At 35.0% G+C, this 20,283-nt stretch overlaps 4 protein-coding genes and 2 non-coding genes across 8 annotated transcripts; 1 reads left to right on the top strand and 5 right to left on the bottom strand.

Moving 5' to 3' along the window:
- Window positions 1–1,376: 1,376 nt before the first annotated feature.
- TRNAQ-CUG lies at window positions 1,377–1,448 on the bottom strand. The gene has a single exon. It is a non-coding gene; the product is annotated as a tRNA-Gln (tRNA).
- Window positions 1,449–1,511: 63 nt separating this feature from the next.
- TRNAQ-CUG lies at window positions 1,512–1,584 on the bottom strand. Its single transcript has one exon. It is a non-coding gene; the product is annotated as a tRNA-Gln (tRNA).
- A 1,469-nt stretch (window positions 1,585–3,053) lies between these two features.
- LOC109161554 (suppressor of Mek1-like) lies at window positions 3,054–6,045 on the top strand. 3 transcript variants are annotated; one of them, XM_019310007.1, is made up of 3 exons: window positions 3,054–3,355; window positions 3,807–4,007; window positions 4,369–6,045. In XM_019310007.1, the coding sequence occupies exon 3, from the start codon at window positions 4,398–4,400 to the stop codon at window positions 5,781–5,783; it is 1,386 nt and encodes a 461-aa protein (XP_019165552.1). In that variant the 5' UTR covers window positions 3,054–3,355; window positions 3,807–4,007; window positions 4,369–4,397; the 3' UTR covers window positions 5,784–6,045. The 3 variants fall into 3 exon arrangements, with proteins under 3 accessions (XP_019165552.1, XP_019165553.1, XP_019165551.1); XM_019310008.1 differs by lacking the exon at window positions 3,807–4,007 and having other exon boundaries at window positions 3,055–3,355; window positions 4,369–4,895; window positions 4,932–6,045; XM_019310006.1 differs by lacking the exon at window positions 3,807–4,007 and having other exon boundaries at window positions 3,055–3,355.
- A 2,522-nt stretch (window positions 6,046–8,567) lies between these two features.
- LOC109161384 lies at window positions 8,568–10,350 on the bottom strand. Its single transcript, XM_019309752.1, has 2 exons — window positions 9,524–10,350; window positions 8,568–9,426 (listed from the first exon to the last, which is right to left on the bottom strand). Exons 1-2 carry the CDS (start codon window positions 10,129–10,131, stop codon window positions 8,721–8,723), a joined length of 1,314 nt encoding a protein of 437 aa, XP_019165297.1. The 5' UTR covers window positions 10,132–10,350; the 3' UTR covers window positions 8,568–8,720.
- Window positions 10,351–14,823: 4,473 nt separating this feature from the next.
- LOC109161385 (agamous-like MADS-box protein AGL62) lies at window positions 14,824–15,745 on the bottom strand. Its single transcript, XM_019309754.1, has one exon. The coding sequence runs from the start codon at window positions 15,646–15,648 to the stop codon at window positions 14,986–14,988; it is 663 nt and encodes a 220-aa protein (XP_019165299.1). The 5' UTR covers window positions 15,649–15,745; the 3' UTR covers window positions 14,824–14,985.
- A 2,996-nt stretch (window positions 15,746–18,741) lies between these two features.
- Window positions 18,742–19,442, bottom strand: LOC109161386 (agamous-like MADS-box protein AGL61). The gene has a single exon (XM_019309755.1). It carries the CDS (start codon window positions 19,418–19,420, stop codon window positions 18,788–18,790), a length of 633 nt encoding a protein of 210 aa, XP_019165300.1. The 5' UTR covers window positions 19,421–19,442; the 3' UTR covers window positions 18,742–18,787.
- Between the last annotated feature and the right edge of the window lie 841 nt (window positions 19,443–20,283).

Genomic DNA, 20,283 nt, shown 5'->3' with positions numbered 1-20,283 from the left:
TATAATTGAGGTTTAAATAAATATATACACAAATTATATTAAATATAAAACTTTACCAATAAATTTTTCCATACTTCATTATGCTTTAATATATATAGAGATAGAGCTATAATAATAAAATATAATTTATAAAATATAAATACACATAATAACTTCAAAAAAAAATGTATAAATACATCTACCCACACAATTAATACATTCATACTTGATAATCTTATTTCTATGAAAACGCATTCACACTTTGGAGGAAAAATTTTGTGGTTAGCTTCTGCTTTATTATATATATATATATATATATATATATATATATATATATATATATATATATATATATAAAGAAGATAAAGATTTGACCAATTTTATTTATTTATCAAATTCAACATTAGCTATTAATTACTTAGTTTATGAAAAAAGTATCAAATAAGTCATCCAATTACACAGCAATTTGTAATTGGGTCATCGAACAAAAAAAATTACAATTAAATCCTAAACAATACAAAATAATACATTTAAACTTAAAATGACATGTTGACCTATTAACATGCTGACATGGCGGTTACCAAATTAAAAAAAAAAAAAATCACATTTTATTTTATTACATTTAAATAAAATTAGTATTAGAAAAATAAAAAACAAAAAATAAAAATCGACCCCCACCCATGTTCTCCTTCTCTCTGCCTCAACGGAGAAGGCAACCTCACCTTCTATGTTTTTTTTTTTAAATGTAAGTAATTATTTTATTTAAATTTATTAAAATAAATTTTTTAAAAAGATGTCCAAGAATGAATAAGGGGTAGAATTATTGAATGATGAATACAATATTAAGAAAAAATGTCAGCATGAAAAAGTAACAATATTAAGAAAAGATGTCTAAGAATGAATAAGGGGTAGATTATTACTGAATGATGAATACAAGTTGGGGCTAAATGCGTTTGGTTAAAAACCATAGCCTAGCTTGTGTGTAGTATCCCGGCCAACTCGCAGCAGATTTGAAAGTGTGCACCGGATAAACACTGTTTTTGTGTAATAGCTTAACTTGCAAGTTACACATACGAGATAAATTACATTAAGAATACCTTCTGTCAGTTGTGTAACAAACTACTAAAAATAACATCTTAAGGTATATGTTAAAATCCTATTTTGACTAAATTTTTGTCTCAAATATTATATCAACCAAAATTAGACAGATGCCAGGATCTTTAGCAATCATTAAATAACTATCCATATAAAATAATACACTTCATCATAAAGTCACACATAGCAAACTAAACTAAAAACGCAATTAAGTTTAATCCAATATAAACAATTACCAAGTATTATTACTTGGTAAAGAAAGCACAGCACTTCACAAAAATATTACAAAATATCATTTTGAAAGGTCCCACCGAGATTTGAACTCGGGTTACTGGATTCAGAGTCCAATGTCCTAACCACTAGACCATGGGACCAAGCCGTTTGTTTACTCTTATTTTCTAGTCTACATCACTTCACAACAATATAACCATTGTAAAAGGTCCCACCGAGATTTGAACTCGGGTTACTGGATTCAGAGTCCAATATCCTAAACCACTAGACCATGGGACCTAGCCGTCTATAAGACTCTTATTGTTTAATCTTTTAACAAAGTTAACTATTAACTATTAATGCACTATTAAAAAAGTTTTTATTCCATTTCCAACTAAAAGTTAAATTTTGTGGTGTGACCTTTGGTGAATTTAAATTAATACCTTGATAGGGAAGATAATGAGTGTCATATGCAAAAACAAATTAACACATTATAATAATAACCATGATTTCTTACTTTGGTTTATGGATAAACCTACAACTATTATTTGAATGTGTGTTCTTAGTGAAGTCCGTTTTATGATTCTAGTGGCCAAATAACTACAAAGAGGTAAGCCATCATATGTTGCTCATAACGGCTCAACCCAAAAAGATTAATAGAAAATTATACATAAAGTCAAACTTAAAGCCTTATAATTTACCAAACTAATGGTTCCAACAAACTTAAATAGGCTAAGCATCTTGTGCTTATATGATATGTAGTGACCTCTTTTATATGGGAGGTTATAAGATTACTGTGAAAGCGTTATTAACTTGTTGTGCTTCAATAGGTTGAGAAAGTATGATGTTTCAATGTATTAATTTATTAACAACAACTAATATCACGCGGAATTTCATTTTAAATTATTGTTGAGTGCATGTTCAATTATTTCCATTAGTAGTTAATATAGAATAAATCAATTTCATATGAATTGGACTCGAGTAAATGAATTCTCTTTTCCTTGAATATGTATTGTCCTAGTGATTCAAGAAATATGAATGTATCGCCTATCCAAGCATATTTTAATTCCAATAAGGAACAACGCACGTCACTTTCCTCTGATCCGTTTAAAATTCTTGCTATAGGAGTAGCTTACTATTCTAACAACTTCAATCACCGCAAATTATGCCCTGAAAACCATGGTGAACACGGGTCCAAACGACGTCATTTTTACGTTAAAAAAAAAATAAATCGCGGATATAGTTTTAACGGCGCACGTTTGATCAGATTATGAATTTTCTGTTATGAGATTATGAATGTACTGCATAATCTCATAACAGAAAATTCATAATCTCATAACATTAAATTCATAATCTCATAACAGAAAATTCACAATTTATGAATGTTGAAGAAGCTTGCGCTACAGAGGAGCAACCATGGTTTCGGACGGGAATGTGTAGGCATGGTTCCAAAGTGAATGTGCAAGCATGGATTCATAATTTATGAATGTCCGAAATCATTACTCACCTCAAATTAAAGTGAAACCGCGAAATGTGAAAATGAAGAATAAAAATCACGCGATTAATTAAGAAAAAAAAAAATAACGGTGCACTAACACCATTGGGACCGTGTTCACCATGTGAACACAATTCCATAGCATAACTATTGTTCAATCACAATTGAAATTAGTATTAAACTATATTTCAAAAAAGTAATTGGAATAGTGAATCCCTAATCTCGAATCTCACACCATTCCCAAACGAGTGTTTGGTAAACCAAAATCAGCAAAAGAATAGAGGAACAAACAACCACCTGGTTTGGCCCATTAATGGAAACCTCCGAGTCCGTTTAGAGTCCAATTTCTTCTTTTTTCCGTTCTTCTCAGCTGCGAGTTCACAACGCAACCGTTATTTGCTGCACTAGACTAGATCCGAGCGAGAAAACTGAGCTTTAGTGGAAGACAGGAAGACGTTCTCGAGGGCCCGTCATATCTCTCCCACGAATAAAGTGCAGTATAGAACCACTGTTCTTCTTCCTACTTCTTTATTCATTGCTCTGTGGTTACTCCACTGATTTCTCGCCCATTTCCAGGTATTTTTGTTGGACTTTTTTTTTTTTTTTTTTTTTTTTTTGTATGATTATAGTTCATTTCACATCCTGTGGTGTATTGTTTAGTGGTGTTGAGTTCATATGCAATGTATTGTTCTGTATATATCTTTAGCTTTTAGTGCAATAATGAACTAGAAGGAATGAAGGATCAATCGATTGATGAATTCCGGGTTTAAGGATTGGGAATTTTGTAATTACAGTGGAGACGTTTTGGAGGGTTTGTTTGGTCGTGGGATTTGATGTTTCTGTTCAATTGTGAATTGTCCAGTTAAGCTGTCGGTTTTCTGGTTTCATTTGTTGATAGTGAGCATGAAAGTTTATGGAATTTCCATTGAATATGGCATGATTGAGAGGATGGAAGGTTGTTTGTTAGTTTTGTGGCTAATTAGGATGTTGAAGTTGTTAATCAAGTTGTATCTTGGTGGATTTGTAGTGGCAGGCTGAAAGCAATTAGGAGCTAAGCTTTGGTGTAACCTCCATTAATCTGAAGATGATTAAACATTCACCAGCAAACATTAGAGAAATGAACATGAATGTTGTTCATAACTATGAAGAACACTTGTAGTCGGGTGCACGAAGCACAGTAGACCCGGTTCCTGATATGGTTTGCTGGTTAGGAAGTCTGGAGTACTAGGTAGAGAATTGCTTCGATCCATGGAGAAACATTTTTTTAGGTTTTGAGAAGCGTTGATGTTTCCTTGGTCTACTCTATGGTTGATTGTATGCAGTATGAAGTGAATATTGATCATGTATTTTCTTTTATTTGGTTAACATGCTTCCTCAATTTGATATTTTGACAATTCGTCTTTAAAAATGTAGAGTTAAAGCAAAGTTGTTCCATTTCGAGTGCTTTATGAAATTATATTGGCTTGCCTTAGCTCTTTGAGAAGTGAAGTCAATTACTGTATATACTTCTCTCAGCTTTTGCAGTTTATGTTGATCGGTATGCATGTCTTATCTAGACTCTTACATTCTTAACTTGACATCATGTTCAGGGACAGGAATATACTTCCCATCTCTCATCATGTTCAGGCAGTCACCTACAAGTAGGAACCATAGGTCAAAAGGATTCAAGTCCAAGCATGTTCTGCAATTCTGTCTGTTGCTTGCTATTTGCTTCTGGTTGATTTATCAAGTCAAACGCTCCCATGAGAAAAGGAAAGAATTTGATGAAAATGATTCCAAGTTTTCACTAAAGACGGAAAGCAGCTTTGTGCCTACAATGTGGGGAAGGAAAGGTCTCCTTCCCCGTTCAGAGGAAATAACCTTACCTAATGGCAAGCAAGATAAGCAGGTGGAAGATGAGAACCCAGAAGAAGATGAAGAGAATAAGCCTGAAGAAGAAGAAGCAGAGCAAGATCAAGACAGCAAGTTTGAAGAGGAAAATGATGAAGATAGAGGAGGTGGAGATGATATGGTTGACGAACATAATCAAGAGAAGTCGGATGAAGAGGTTGAACAAGAGGAAGAACTTGTTGATGATGAGAAAGATAGAGGAGAGGTTGATGAAACTGACATGAAAAATTCCGAAGAGAATAATGGCCATGAGGAAGATGAGAATTCTCAGGACCATGAGCTTGATGAAGACTCCAGGAGTACACATGAGGCGCAGGAGGAACTTTATAAAGCAGATGATGCTTCAAGTGCAGTGACTCATGATACACAAACGGTTACCACTGAAAATGAGAACGGTGGCTTAGAGGCTGCTAATGAGAATGCTGAAGTAAAAATTATTGAGCATGAAAGCAATCCTGACAAGAATATTAGTTTTGTTCAAAACATAACACTGTTAAAGTTGGATGATCATGAAACAACCGGGAGTAACAGTTCCTTAAATACAACAAGCCACGAAGAAAGTATTCCTGAGCATGTCTCATCGGATTCTAAGAATACCTCAATTGTGAATCTTAGGAGTGTAGTGGAATCAAACAATACAGAAGTGAGTGGAGAGACACATAACGTATCCTTGCAGAATTTAACACAATCAAGTTTTGATTCTACCATTGATGGTAATGTCACTACGAATGAAACAGCTGGTAGGGAAGACTCTAAGTTGCCAACCGCTGTTATGCAGCACACTCAGTCTGATTCTAACTTAACTTCCATACAAAATGAGGATTCAAACTCAACCTCGGTAAATGCCACACATGAAGATGGAGCAGGGGATAAGTCACACACTTTGGGAGCAGACACCTCCAATGAGGTTGAAGCTGAGACATCCGAAACTGGTGGAATAGATGAAAGGTTGGAGTTCTCAAATACCGAGAATCTAGGTGAAATTGGCCAAGATCTAATTGATCCTTCTGACACTTTCATTCCCTTAGAAGAGAAAGAGGTTGATACAGATCTGGAAACTCTTCCTGACATACAAACTGAAGGAAGTAACACTGAAGATGTTGCAGCAGAATGAAATATTTTATAGAAGATTAATGAAATAGTTTTGTTGATGCTCAAGTTTTCTCATATTTTGGGTTCTTTGTTTTATTAGTATCCCAAGTTCTGAGAGTGTTCATTTGTCTGAATTGTTGGTAGTTTTCTGGAAAACACATTTACATCCTAGCTGGCAAAATATAGGCAAGTTGGTGTATTTCAAGGGAAGTAGCTTGTACAATCATTTGTAGTTAACCACTTTCCTCTTTCATCCTTAATTTTTACTTGTGATTTCGGTATTAGCTTGTGCGTTGATCTTGAAACCTATCACTTTTAAACTCAAAATTAACCCTTCTTGAAAATTAAATTATCAATTTCTATTTTGTGACAAATCAATTTTTAAATCATTTTCTTCTCAAGTTACAACCTTTTTTTTTCTTTTTTCTTTTTTTTTTCCATTCTTTTTGCTTTTTGGTTTTGTTTTTCTAATAAGACTTTTGTTATGCCTGAATGCTGCTAGTACTCTATCATGCAATCATATTTTATGTGTTATTTCTTCACCATCTATACAACAGGCATTACAATCGTCGCTTTTCATCAAGATGGGGACATAATCCTCTTACATGTTTTCCTTGCCTTTCTGGCTTGACAGGTTTGTTTATTATGTTCATTGGGTACCCTTATGTTTTGACATGGTACCTGCTCATTTATGATTTCTTTTAATATCTAAAATTTTCAGAGACTTCATGTGTTCAGGATGTGCCCTTCACCACTCTGATGAATGTTCTAACGTATCCAGAGGTATACCACCTTATCTTTACCCTCTCCTTTAAAAGTTTTAGATAACAGTGGTAAGCAATGGAGAGACATATAAACCCTAATTTTTCTGCCCAGCAATTCACCAATATAGGAATAAGGCTTTGACGTCGAACTGTAGGTATGGCTGTAAGTCTGTAACATATTTTAAAGCTACACCCTAAACCCAAAAAAGGTGAAGCTATAATTGGGGAATATTCTGATAAGATAGTGCGCTGTGTTGTAGGTGACATATAAGTAACGGTGTGTAGTTCAAGTAGTAGCAACATTACGAGCATATCCCAACCTATCACTTGACGAGTTTCAGACTTCCGTTCTCCTTCAAAAGTCTACAGGATCAGGTTGACACTAGAGGATCCAACTGCCAGAATCCACGCTTTTCTATATAAAGATGATGTGGTAAATTGAAATTCCATTACTCACATTTTTTGTTCTAGTCTCATGATTATTATTACTACTAACTGTACTGTACAGGAAGCCATAAAAGAAAATTTGATATACTGGCATATGAATAAATGTAATTACAGCACCCAAAACACACACATGCCTATAACTGGTTACATACATTCATAAATTATATGTCCCTAATTAATCGAACTCTGAACATATCTTGCTTGGCTTTACCTTCTGCCTAAACAAATGTGTCCTACCACAACAATAAGAATTGCAGTAATGACTGGCTATTAAAATTACAATTCTTTTTCGAGTGGAACTTCCACATTTCCACTGATATATGCCTGCTTTTGTAGCTAAGATTGATTGATTATTTAGATTCTACAAAATTCTTGATAAAGCTATCTATCAATCTCATTACTCAGGAAGTATTTTTTGCTTGCTTCCCATCACCTGATGATGTATTAACAAGAGAGTGGAATGCGTTGCTTGGAATTCCCAACAGTGACGATTGTAGTGAAGTAGGTGATGCTTCTAGATACCAGCCATGGATTGATTGCTGCTTGAAATCGTATTACATCGACAAAAATGTTGTTTGGGGAAGTAGTTATTATCAGATCTTTTCCACAACTGAGCAGGTCAGTAACTCTGAATTCTGCATAATCTGTAATCTTTTTGGCACTACATCCGTAAATATGGTAGCCATAAGCATAGTAGAAGTTGCAGAATTAGTCTATAAGGTTATGTTAGCCAACTTTTCAAAGCCCTTGGTTTTTGGTCTGTCTAAGGTACTTTTTTCTAATGTACCCTGGATTCTAAATGGTTAGCTGAAATATATGTTCTGATGACAGTATTATTCCAATTCTTTGGGGAATGGTACGAGACCCAAACGATGACTTTGACCGGTTTTGATGTTTGCGTAAAAGCTAAGGAGTTGTACAATAATTGAATTTTGCCAGGCCAAAACCCACCAGGTGACACTTACAGTGCATGCCAGCCTAGACGTACCTTATGCTCCTAACTTTCGAGGAAAATGATAATTATACTAAGAATCAGGACATGTTATATTAGTAACGGACTAAAAAAGTTGAGTAGACGTAATTCTTGGCCTTAATTATGACTTAGCAATTATAGGTCTTGAACCCTGTAAAACACTTGAAAACGAAGAACAAGATTATAGTAAAATCCATAGTGTATTCATCAGAATAATAAGTCTCAAACTTTATATAATTCTTTTTTTGAGAGTTTATACCTAGGACACACTTCCTTGTCCCAATGAGAATAGGGAATACTCTCCTTGTGTCCGTATGTGTAGTTCAGTTGGTTTTTGGCTTTTAAGTGACAGATAGTTAGCGCAAGAACGCAAGGTTGATTGACACCCATCCAAGGTAGTAGACATCAAGTCATGATTCTTTCTCCCATTTAATGAATCGTTGAATCACAATGATTTATCATCTTCAGAAATCTCGTTGAATCACAATGATTTATCATCTTCAGAAATCTTGTCGAATTAAGGTGTGGGGTGCTCGAGACGAGAGATTTCACCTGACAAGGAATAAGCCGTTAGAGTAGATTGCTCAACTTTGGATTCTCATTGAGAAGCGACGCCCACATGTGATGTCAAATAAGAATTCATTCATTCCTCCTCAATCAAAACTCATCGTACAAAATACAAATCAATAAATGAATACAAATATACAATGTACAGTGGGGGGAAATGGCCAGCTAAAATGGCTGAAATTCAGGGGAATGAATCACGAGAGAATCTTCATTCTTGATCCGCTTGCCTCAACTCTTTACGTAGCTTCTGAGAAAATGAGCGACAAGCATCCATGCTTAGATCCATTGCAGCCGCCAACGCCACGAAGGCGGCGGCGTCCTCCGCGCAGCTCACGTGCTGCACCCCCACTTCCACCTCCGGCCTGCTGCGTTTTCCGTCGCCGCCCACCGTCGACGACATCACGAAACCTCTGTACAGCAGGTGGGCCCACGACCCGGACCCCTGCGTGGACCCCATCTCGGACCACGAACCCGAGCTGAAATCGAAGCTGCTGCTGGGACTAGTCAACGGCGTAGCTCCATTCATGATGTCTATGTTAAGGTTGCCGCCGCTCTTCATGCTGATTGTCGAGTTCACCAATGTGACGGTGTCTGTGATGCCGTCGGGGATTAGTTCAAATCGGAACCCTAGGGGATCGCCGGCGCCGCTCTCTCGCCACGCCTCCAGGCGGCCCCACGGCTTCCAAGTGCCCTGGCCGGGGCGGAGAATGAGCCACGCCCCTGGATTCGACCGGCTGACTCTATCACTCCCCGGCGACGGAACAAATGGCGTCACCATTGACGCTACCGCCACCGGCGAGCCGGAGATGTCGTGGATGGTGATCGACCATCCTTTCCGCTCTTTCGCCGGTTTTTCGTTCTCATCTGACCCGCTAAAGCAGTTTGCGGATGTGCTCGGCTCTGAAAGTGAAGATCTGTGCAATAAAATAACACCGAAATTATTAGAAACCATTGTCAATTAACCATGACTAAACCCTAAAAATTCAATCTTTTCTGAAAACCCAAACGAACCTGGATCTCAAGCTCCGATCGCCGCCGTTTCTGAAACTGAACTTGCAGGAGAAAACCGGCTGCTTTACATTCCCGTTGACCTGAAACACCTGGGGACTGCATTCGGGTTCTCCGTCAAACTGGAACACAAATCTCGGGTCGGGCTCGGACTTTACATTAACATGCAGAACCGCATCAGAAGAACCCTTAATTTCGACCCACCCGTTCTGCAAAACACACCCTCTGCTACTGCTCGCGCTGTTCTCCAACCCCTTCAAGTCCAACGCCACCGCCGCGCTCCCCAGCCGCTTCGCACCGTTGAAAAGCCCGCACCCGATTCCACTCCTGCCGGAAAAAATCTCAATCTTTAAGCTGCAAGATTTCCCCTTACTGCTCAACCTCTCCACCATCTTTTCAAGCTCGGATTTCTTCAAGGTGTAGCAGGCGTGAACCCTGCTCTCCACAACACCCTCCGCGTCTTGGATCACCGGCACCGTGGAAAACTGGGGAGCAAACCCACCACTAAGCTTGATTTTACAGTAGCAAGAGTCCACCGACGTTCTCGACTTCGCCGGAAACTTCAACGCTAGATTTCCGATGTTAATTCGCACGAAAGGACACGGATCCATGGCTGGCCTGCCCTCTCTCCCGTGGAAAAAAAATCTCAAATCTCAAAAGTGGTTGCGAATCAAATGGAAAGTAAATAGGGAGAGCGTAGTTGAAGGGGGGTATATAAATGGAGGAATCTTGATGAGATTGAGAAATATGAAAGAGAGAGATATTCATATAAGAAAAAGGGGATGAGCTGGGTTGCACGTATGTAGAGGAAAGGGTGAGCCAGCGACAGCAAGACGAATCCGGTCTGGCAATTAACCAAGCACTTGTTGTGCGTAAACTTGTCCCTTCTGGACTTCACATTATTATAATACTAATCCTAATAAAAGTATGGGAGCAACCTCTCAAAGTGATGAGATTCTTTGTGCGCAGTGATCACTAGTCTAGCCTTTGTGGTTCATGTTCAGTTGAGTTACCATGATTTACATCCTCCCAAATGCTTTGTCGAGTCGAGGTGTGGAGGGCCCTTAGAGTTGGGATTCAGCCTTTTGGAATAATACTAATAAAAGTATTGCCCAAAAATGGGTAACCGAATGAGTGGAACATATGATTTTTATATCAAAAGATCACAAGTTAGTTTAAATAATAATAGGTGTTTGACATTTGATTTACAAGAAAATCTACAAAAGATCACAATGAGATAAACATGCTTATGTTGTCTTTAACTTATCGATTCAAATTAAGAATAGGACCTGTTTCACGAATTAAGTCGAATTTGGAACTTTATAGTTACTAATAAGCTAACCGTCTATGATCTTGAGAGTATATATATATATCTAATCTAAATCTAAAACTATAATAAGTCTCAATTCATGTGATATTCTTTATTTATGTCTGTTTTTTTATGTTAATATTTTTATACATTATGTTATAAGAGTTGTATGATTGATCAAATTAATTTCTTTATTTATGTCTGTTTTTTATGTTAATATTGTTTTACATTATGTTATAAGAGTTGTAAGATTAATCAAATTAATTATTTGTGTGTGTGACGAATTTATACGAAATGATTTGAATTGTAAGATTTATCAAAAATTTTATCTATTTATAAATTAATTGGTGTTATCATTAATTAAATCATGTCAAACCATATAAAAGCTTAATTTATCCAAGAAGAGTAATAAAATATTTTCTTTTGGAAAAAACTCTTACTAAAGTTATAACATGGCCAATTAATTAGACTAAAAATATGACTCATACATCTTTCTTTTTTTTTTTTTTCTTTTGAGTGGCGAGGGAATAATAATTATTACTTAAAAGTATACATTGAGTAAACTTGGTTCATATGTAAATATAAAGAAATTATATCATATAAAAATAGAAATTTGCACTGGGAAAACCATATGTATATTGGGAATAATTAATAAGAGTATGTAACTTAGAGATGGCAATTTGCTTGTCCCATTTCTGACGGGGACAGGAAATGTATGTAATTTTCCGTCCGGGTTGGGGATACCCCTCCTTAGCCCGCCCCGGCCCTGAATTATATATATATATATATATATATATATATATATATATATATATATATATATATATATATATATATATATAAAGATTAAGCTAAGTTTTAGTTTCAAAAATTAAAAATTACACTAATTTAAGATTTTGACTAAGATGGGATGGGTCATGGGGTTGAGGACTATTTTCAATTCTCTGCCGCAGATGGGACGGGGACGGGGAAGGGGTCGGGGTTTCAGGGAGGGGACATGGAGTATACTCTCCGCTTCCGCCCCGTTGTCATCCCTATGTATGTTGGTAAGAATTGAATAAGTGACCTTTATAATAAAATCACGATATGTAACGAGAGAAACACGTTATTGGAACACATGTAAATACCGCTCTTGTGTACTATGAGCAAACCACAAAAACAAAACCAATAAAAAAAATTATAGCAAAAAAACTCTGTGACAGACTCAATCGAAAATATATTATTAAAATTTTTAAGATAAAATCAAGATAAGTAACTAGAGTAATACGTTATAAGAAGAGATGTAACGTTTTTCGATACATCTAGAACTATAGATAAGAATAGGGTGTGGGGCATTGGTTACAACCGGAGAACAGCTGTTTGGCGCTTTGCTTTGATGGTGGAAAAGTATGAACAAGTTGGAGAAAATTGGGTGTGCAATTTGAATGGCCCCCACAAGCTAGCCAACCTTATTATTGTGGTTTGAGTTTTGTTTGGTTGTCTTGTAGTTAGGACAGCTATTTGCTTGTCTTGTTCAAAATATCTTATCTCAGGACGCCAACTATGAGTTGGATATATATATATATACACATTATATTGGATGATTTCAGGTCCATATCAATGATATTGTTGGCCCTCTACAAATTCATTTTTTTATTTATACTTTTCTAGATAAAAGAATTAAAATATTATAATAAATGCTCATACTATTTCAATTTTCAAAAGGTCTATAACAAATAAATTAGTTATTTTTATTTTCTAGGTCAACTGTTGTGACTTTACTTTTACTATGAATAATTCTAAGAGCAAGACCCGCCGTCAAGTTGTTACTTGGAGGATTTTGTTAGTTTAAATTGCCAACAAGAGAGAGAAAATAAAAAGTTAGTAATCACCAACTAACAACCTGATGGTTTCAAAAAAAATAAAAATAAAAAAATTGATGGTTGTGTCGGGACCCGGATCCACCATAAATCAGGTATGAAGATACAAAACGCCGGGTCCACCATAAACCGAGTATGAAGATACAAAACGGGAATAGCCGGGTAGAAAGTAGTAATATTATTGCTCTAGGCCCAAATAATATGTACAAAGTCTAAGGTACTAGTCCAAAATGGCGACCCAAATACAAAGGATGTGGTCCTCAAAACGAACTAGAAGCAACAACATAACTACCAAGACTCGAACCCAGGTGATTGGGTTGATAATATAATGTATACCAAATATCGCTAAACTAGGGGTTGATAGTGTAGACCAAATACCGCTAAGCCAAGATGCTTCTAGTGCTCATATCTTAGTGCCCTAGGGAGAGACAAGGCACTCCTATTTACAGCATAACCCCTTACCACTTTGCATTGTCCACGTGTACGGCTCATGACCTGCCTCCCTCACCATCCTACACGTGTCTTACATCCACAGGCCCACGTATCATACCAAGCCACACCACTCCAATCGCCACATCGCACCACTTCCAACTGCCACACTGCACCACCTTCGAAAATGGGGGCGCGGGCGCTTGGTGCCGCGCCGGGGGCACGAGGAACACACCGGGCAACGAGGGCCAATGGCCCGGCCGCCCGCCGGTAGCTGGCGGCACCCTCCGTCCACAACTCCACACCGGAACGGGGAGCGAGACACGCACCTGCCAATGTCCCAGTCGGCGGTACCACTACCGGCCCGGCCCACCACTCTTTCATTGACCCTCCACCTCCTTTGACCTGTACCTCCAAACTATGCTCAATAACAAGCCCAATAAATCTAGCCCGGCCCAATGCCCACAACCCATATCCCATCACAACCTAAAGAATCTGCAATTTTCAAATTGGCACAGTATATACAGCTATGGCATTAGAGTCGCAGGGACCATGCCGTTACGTTATTGCTGTTTTTCTTTTTCAATTACTAATATAAATCTTTTTGTCTTTTGAATTTGGGAATTCGCAAATATAAAAGGGTGGACCATGGTCCATGAGGGCTGTTGGAAGGACTATTATAATGGATAACTACAATAATATTGCACAATGTTTTAAATGTGATTTAATGTAAAGTTTGATATTCATCAAATTAGCGTGATAGAAGAATATATAAGTACATTTTTAGGTGGCCGGGGTGCTTTACTAATTCAAATAAAAATAAAGAATACGTTTATTGTACATTTAATTTCTTTCATTTTAAAAATAAAAAATAACAATTTGAAGAAATAAAATATCAAAATTAAAGGAACACAACTTTAGTGATTCTCATGTGAAATTTATGATGAGTATTCTTTATTATATGTGGGGATAGTTATTGAAGTTAAATTACAATATGTTTGTATTTCTCACAAGTCTTTTATATATATATATATATATATATATATATATATATATATATATATATATATTATGAGGGATTTATATATACTAATCAGGGTTTTACTTTTATTAATGAAGAATCTTTGTATTTTTTTTTTATTTTGGGGATCAAAGCTAAGGGAAGTGAACGCCAAAATGACTTAGTGACTTTTCACTTTAACTCTTCTAGATCTTGTGACATCTAAACAATAATCATGAATGGTTCTCCTAACTTGAGTTGGAGGACTATCAAACTCGTTCCAACAAGATTTTGCTTGCCCCAGGATATGAGTTTTGCCTTACATACCCTCCAAAAAAAAGTTGATAATAAACATTTACATTTTGATAAATACAATTATTATATATATTTGTAACATTTTGAAATAATGAATATATTGTGATTATATGAATGAAGTTGTTAGTAAACCATTACACTGTGATAATTACAATTAAATTAAATTATCATAATTTGGTTATATATAATGTTAGAAAATTATTTTGCTTCATGTGTTTGCATATTTTTTTTATATATATAAATTGTCCTTTTTATAACAAAACATTTCAATATATATATTGAAAAACATTCATAAACAAAACTCATTCCTCGTTAAATTAAAAGATTAATCATATAGAATTACTAGAAAATTAATAAAGCATATATATATATAATATATGATGTTTGCTGAAACATGCATACATCAATAATCTGGGATTCTAATAATCTAGGTAAGAAAGATTGAAGAAGATTCAATCATGTTCTGGATAATCATAAGCTATATACCTTAATTACTAAATTAATTAGTTACCTTAAGCTTGGACGACGATCAGTTTTGAAGGTATTCAAAGGATTAATCATATATATCATCAGCAGCCATCCAATTAAAACAATCACCAACAATGTCGTCGTTGTTGTTCATCAACATCGTCAGGACCTCCGAAGACGATAAGTTGTTATTGTTAGGGTCGTTATTATTGTCGGCTATGATCGCCGCCGCCGCCACTAACTCACCGGATCGCAACACCGCCTTCTTCTTCAACTCATTCAGCGCCGCCGTGAACTCTCCCAGTTCCGTCGCGCCCATGTGCTCTATCGGGAGGTGCCACCAGTTGTCCCCGCGGCAGCCGTGGTGTCGCTCCTCCTCCTCCTCCAACCGGATCTTCTCCTTCTCCGCCGCGAGTTCCTGCCACGCGCGGTGGTAGAGCTGCGCGACGTTCTCCTCCTCCGGCGAGTACGGCTCCGGACTGGCCGGCCGCGGCGCGTTGGAGAGGAAGCGGTCGATGACGGCGTCGGCGCTGGGGTGGCCGAAGGTGAAGACTCGCTTGCCGCCGTAGGATTCCACGATGGCGACGGCTTGCGTGCCGCACAGGATGCAGAGCTCGCTGGCCTTGTTGAACAGGCCGATGCGGCGCTTCGAGAACGCCACGTGCCGGTGGCTGACGTTGTCTATCTTCTTGATCTCGATCTTCCGGCGGCCTTGAGTTTGCTTCTTCTTGCCGGTCTTGTTTTCCATCACAAAATCTTTCAGTTTCCGACGTATAGTACTGTATAAGATCGATGTAATATAATGGCTCCTAGTCCTAGACTCCTAGGGTTTTCACTTTTTATTTAATCTTCTTACAAGAATCTAAGGGGTCGTTTGGTTCACGGAATGTAAGATTACCTAGGGAATGTTAGATTGCTGGGAATGTTAGATTCCTGTGTTTGGTTAAAATTGGGGTATGTAATATAATGATGTTTGGTTTAGGGTTATCTTTTATACACACTATAATATCCTTAAACATATTTTCATATATTTTAATAAATTTAAAAATTAAAATAAATAAATAAGATAACGGTATCATATATAATCACATGATTTTAAAATATTAACTAAAATCTTGAACTTGAGAAACAAAATTATTTTATAAACTAACATAACATAATAAATATATATATATATATATATATATATATATATATATATATATATATATATATATATATATATAACTAACATAACCAAGGTTATCTTAGATTACCTAAGATTTTGAAGGGAATCACATTCCCTTCAAAATCCTATGTGGAGGGAATGTGACATTCCTTGGGAATGTTAGATTCCCTGAGATAATATGAACCAAACACCGGAATGTGAGCTTTGGAATGTCACATTCCCTTGGTTATCTTATATAACCTGAACCAAACGCCCCCTAAAGATTTCCTTAAAAAGATTCTGTTAGTTTCCTCCTTTTTCGGGTCTAAAAGAGGAAAATTTTTACCCTACAATATCTTGCAAAGTAGTACTACTAAATATTAAATAAATAAATAATATTATTTTGATATGTGTCAAAATCTATATCTACCCATATAAAAATTAAAATATTCAACTCAGGTATAAAGGTAAATTATTGTGTGGACCATAAATATTAAGTACATTTTTAATATATTAAATGTACATTATTTTTGTACTGAATGTACATTATATAAAATAATGTAGTTCAAATAATATATTTTACGTACATAAATAATGTAACTTTAGTATATTAAAAATGTAATTTTTATTTATAATTCACCTAATTGTGTGGACTATGATCCATGTAATAATGATTGAGGTATAAATTAATAAATTATAGATCGAAAATTTTCTAAACATATAATTTAAATTGACTGAATATTTATCATAACCAAACATCCAAACTAATTACATCACATACCATTATATGATTATAATATTCATCAATATGTAAATCTTTTATGGAGTATATATTAACTAATGTATAATATTATTATAGCTAAATAATTGATTAGATGTATTAATTGGCCGAAATTAATGTACGAAAATAATAATTATTTACTAAAATAATTGTCTTATTTACGCTTTTATTTTGAAAAATATATATATATTTATTTATCATAATCAAACATTCAAACGAACAAAATCATATATCGTTTACTTTATTTCTCTGTTTTTCCATTTCCAGTTTTCCATTCTTCCATTTCTCCAGTTTTCCTTCTCCATTTCTCCAGTTTTCCATTTCTCCAATTTTCTAATTTCCATTCCCATTCCTTTAATTTTTCATTTCTCTCATTTTCTGATTTTATTAAATACAATCATCTCATATAGCATTTGTATGTTTCTACTACAAAGATAATAATAATAATAATAATAATAATAATAATAATAATAATAATAATAATAATAATAATAATAATAACAATAATAATAATAATAACAACAACAACAACAACAAATTCGTGTGCATAATAATGAGGAAAAAAAGATAATATTTATAATAATAACAACAATAATAACAAATATGTGTGCATAAGGAGAAAAAAAGGAAAAAAGATAATAATAATAATAATAACAACAACAACAACAACAAATTCGTGTGCATAAGAATGAGAAAAAAAAAAGATAATATTTATAATAATAACAACAATAATAACAAATATGTGTGCATAAGGAGAAAAAAAAAAAGAAAAAAGATAATAATAATAATAATAATAAATATTTGTACATTTTTACAACAAAGATAATAATAATAATAATAATAATAATAATAATAATAATAATAATAATAATAATAATAATAATAATAAAAATAAAATGGGGAAGAATGAAAAGATACGTAAAAAAAAAAAAGGATGAAAGAATAAAGAAGGGAAAAAACAAGTAAATATTTGTACATTTTTACAACAAAGATAATAATAATAATAATAATAATAATAATAATAATAATAATAATAATAATAATAATAATAATAATAATAATAATAATAATAATAATAATAATAATAATAATAATAATAATAATAATAATAATAATAATAAAATGGGGAAGAATGAAAAGATACGTAAAAAAAAAAAAAAAGGATGAAAGAATAAGGAAGGGAAAAAACAAGGAAGAAAGAATAATGGGGAAGTCAGGGGAACGAAACAAGGAAGAAAGAAGAAGTTGGCTACAAGATTCGACATTGAGACCTCCTAGAAAATAACACTATTCATCCGCGCGTCTCTCCATTTCTCCAAATGGAGAAGACTTATTTTGTATTCTCCAAATTTGTACATAGGCGGAAGAATTGGAGATGGAAAACATAATTGGAGAAAGAAATTTAATAAACATGTTTTCCATTTTCCATTTTCCACTTCTTCATTTTTCTGTTTTTCTGGAAAATTCTCCAATTCTCCACTTTAGTAAACAACCCCATATATTTTATTTTACTTTTTTTGAATATTATTGACACTGTTATTAATAAAATAATTACAAATTTACAATATTCATCATTATGTAAATCTGTTATTTATTTGTCATTAATTCGTCATACATTAAGCCATATGTGTTCATTACCAATTTAGGGAGCATGATTAGAGGAAAAATTAGCAACATTTTGGTAATGATGATGATCATGGATTATTTAATTTACAGCTAGCAAATATTATGCCATCAACCAATCAATTCAATTTATCCATTCAGAGTCATTACATTGGGCAATTTATCTCTTTTAATCCGTTAGGTAATTAAGAGATGAATTGAAGAATTATTGAGACACATACATTCAATCATTTATCTCTTTTGATTAGTTAAGAAACAAAGACAGAAAACAGGTGAAACCATAGGAATTGGAGTACAATCTTTTTTATTTAGGGATTTAATTAGAAAATTCCATGATCAAATCCAAAGGTAGGTTTGCAGCGCTTGATGATGAAGAAGAAGAGTGTTATTATCCGTATTGATCATTATCCTCTGTGATTTCGTCTCTTCAAGATCAAGTAATGTCTCCGCCGCCATGATTTTCCCTATCTGGGAAGCCACATTTTTCTTGAGCTCATCCATGGCGATCATCACCTGCTCGAGCTCCGGCAACCCAAGCTCGGTGATCGGAGCTTCCCACCAGTACTGGCGGCTCCGCCTCTCCTCTCTCATCCGCCCAACCATCTCCCCTCTCTTCTTCTCCATCTCCGACGCCGCCAGCACCTGCGTCAGCTGGAGGCTCATCTCGCAGACGGCGGCGGCGCTGCGGTGGGCCTCCGCCAGGTGGAGGGCGGCGCCGGAGACTGGGTGAGGGTTCCGGGAGAGGAACCGGTCGAGAATGGGGTCCACGTTGGGGTGGCCGAAGGAGAAAGCTTTTCCGGCCGGCGAGAACACTATAATGGCGATCTCTACTCCGCAGAGAGTGCATAGCTCGCTGGCTTTCTTGAAAACCCCAGATCGGCGCTTGGAGAAGGTGACTTGTAGGTGATTCTTCGTCTCTATTTTTGCGATCTTGATCTTTTGCCTGCCCATATTTGGCTTCTTCGCCATGGCTAAAAGCTCATAAAATTATCAGATTGAGTGTTTGAAGCTTGTTGTGGAAACATAGAAACTGGATTGGAGTATTTAAAGGGGTCTCCATCCACATTGTTTTTACTACGTTCAATTAATTTTCATTCATTTTAGTAGCATTTCTATCTTCATATATAAATTACCCAAATGATATGGGAGTTAGAAAATCCCATTATCTTAATGCCTAAAAGTAATTATCATTTAAAAGGTTTAAAGTTTGATTCTTTATACAAAGCAGGTATGTCATTCAATACTATGTTTGAAGCATGTGTTCGAATCCATTATGATATACAATTAAAACAAGTTATTTCTAATGGGACTAAATTAAAATTAAAAAAAAATTAAATATGAGATCGCAACTATTCTTTTCTCATAATGTTTAATCCCCAATTTCAATGGTCCACCACATCCGGTTCGACAGAGCATTTGAGAGGATGAAAAAAAGATAGGCAATATATCTTCTATCTCGATTAATTAAAGAGTTTTAAGTCATTTTTTTCAAGTAAGAGTTAAACTTGTTACGTGATTTGATCCAATTTAGATATATTTGTCCTAATGTACGTGTTGTATAATGTATACGGGGTATGTATTATTTATTACCAAATCTTAATTTTCAATGAAATGATAATGATAGTATTATTACCCAACAAGTGATATGATTATACCTAGACATGATAATGTTGACTGTTACTGATAGAGAAGCATTAATCTTCAAATCATATCATCATAGAAACCAAAATTTAAGTATTATTAGGCATTAGTATATGTAGATATTATTCTTGTACTTGTACTAAGATCAACCTCATTAGCTCAATTTTTGCATAATTTTTAGATGCCAAGTA

Source organism: Ipomoea nil, unplaced genomic scaffold (assembly GCF_001879475.1).
Source record: "Ipomoea nil cultivar Tokyo-kokei standard unplaced genomic scaffold, Asagao_1.1 scaffold2922, whole genome shotgun sequence".
Taxonomy (NCBI): Eukaryota; Viridiplantae; Streptophyta; class Magnoliopsida; order Solanales; family Convolvulaceae; genus Ipomoea; species Ipomoea nil.
Note: the sequence above shows the minus strand (reverse complement) of the source record. Positions and strands in the feature narration are given on the sequence as shown.

Excerpts from the sequence above, each read along its gene's own strand:
- LOC109161554 (XM_019310007.1), top strand. The coding sequence starts at position 4,398 with ATGTTCAGGCAGTCACCTACAAGTAGGAACCATAGGTCAAAAGGATTC.
- LOC109161386 (XM_019309755.1), bottom strand. The coding sequence starts at position 19,420 with ATGGCGAAGAAGCCAAATATGGGCAGGCAAAAGATCAAGATCGCAAAA.
- LOC109161384 (XM_019309752.1), bottom strand. The coding sequence starts at position 10,131 with ATGGATCCGTGTCCTTTCGTGCGAATTAACATCGGAAATCTAGCGTTG. Across the intron at positions 9,427-9,523 it reads GATCGGAGCTTGAGATCCAG|ATCTTCACTTTCAGAGCCGA; the intron begins GTTCGTTTGGGT and ends TTTATTGCACAG.
- LOC109161385 (XM_019309754.1), bottom strand. The coding sequence starts at position 15,648 with ATGGAAAACAAGACCGGCAAGAAGAAGCAAACTCAAGGCCGCCGGAAG.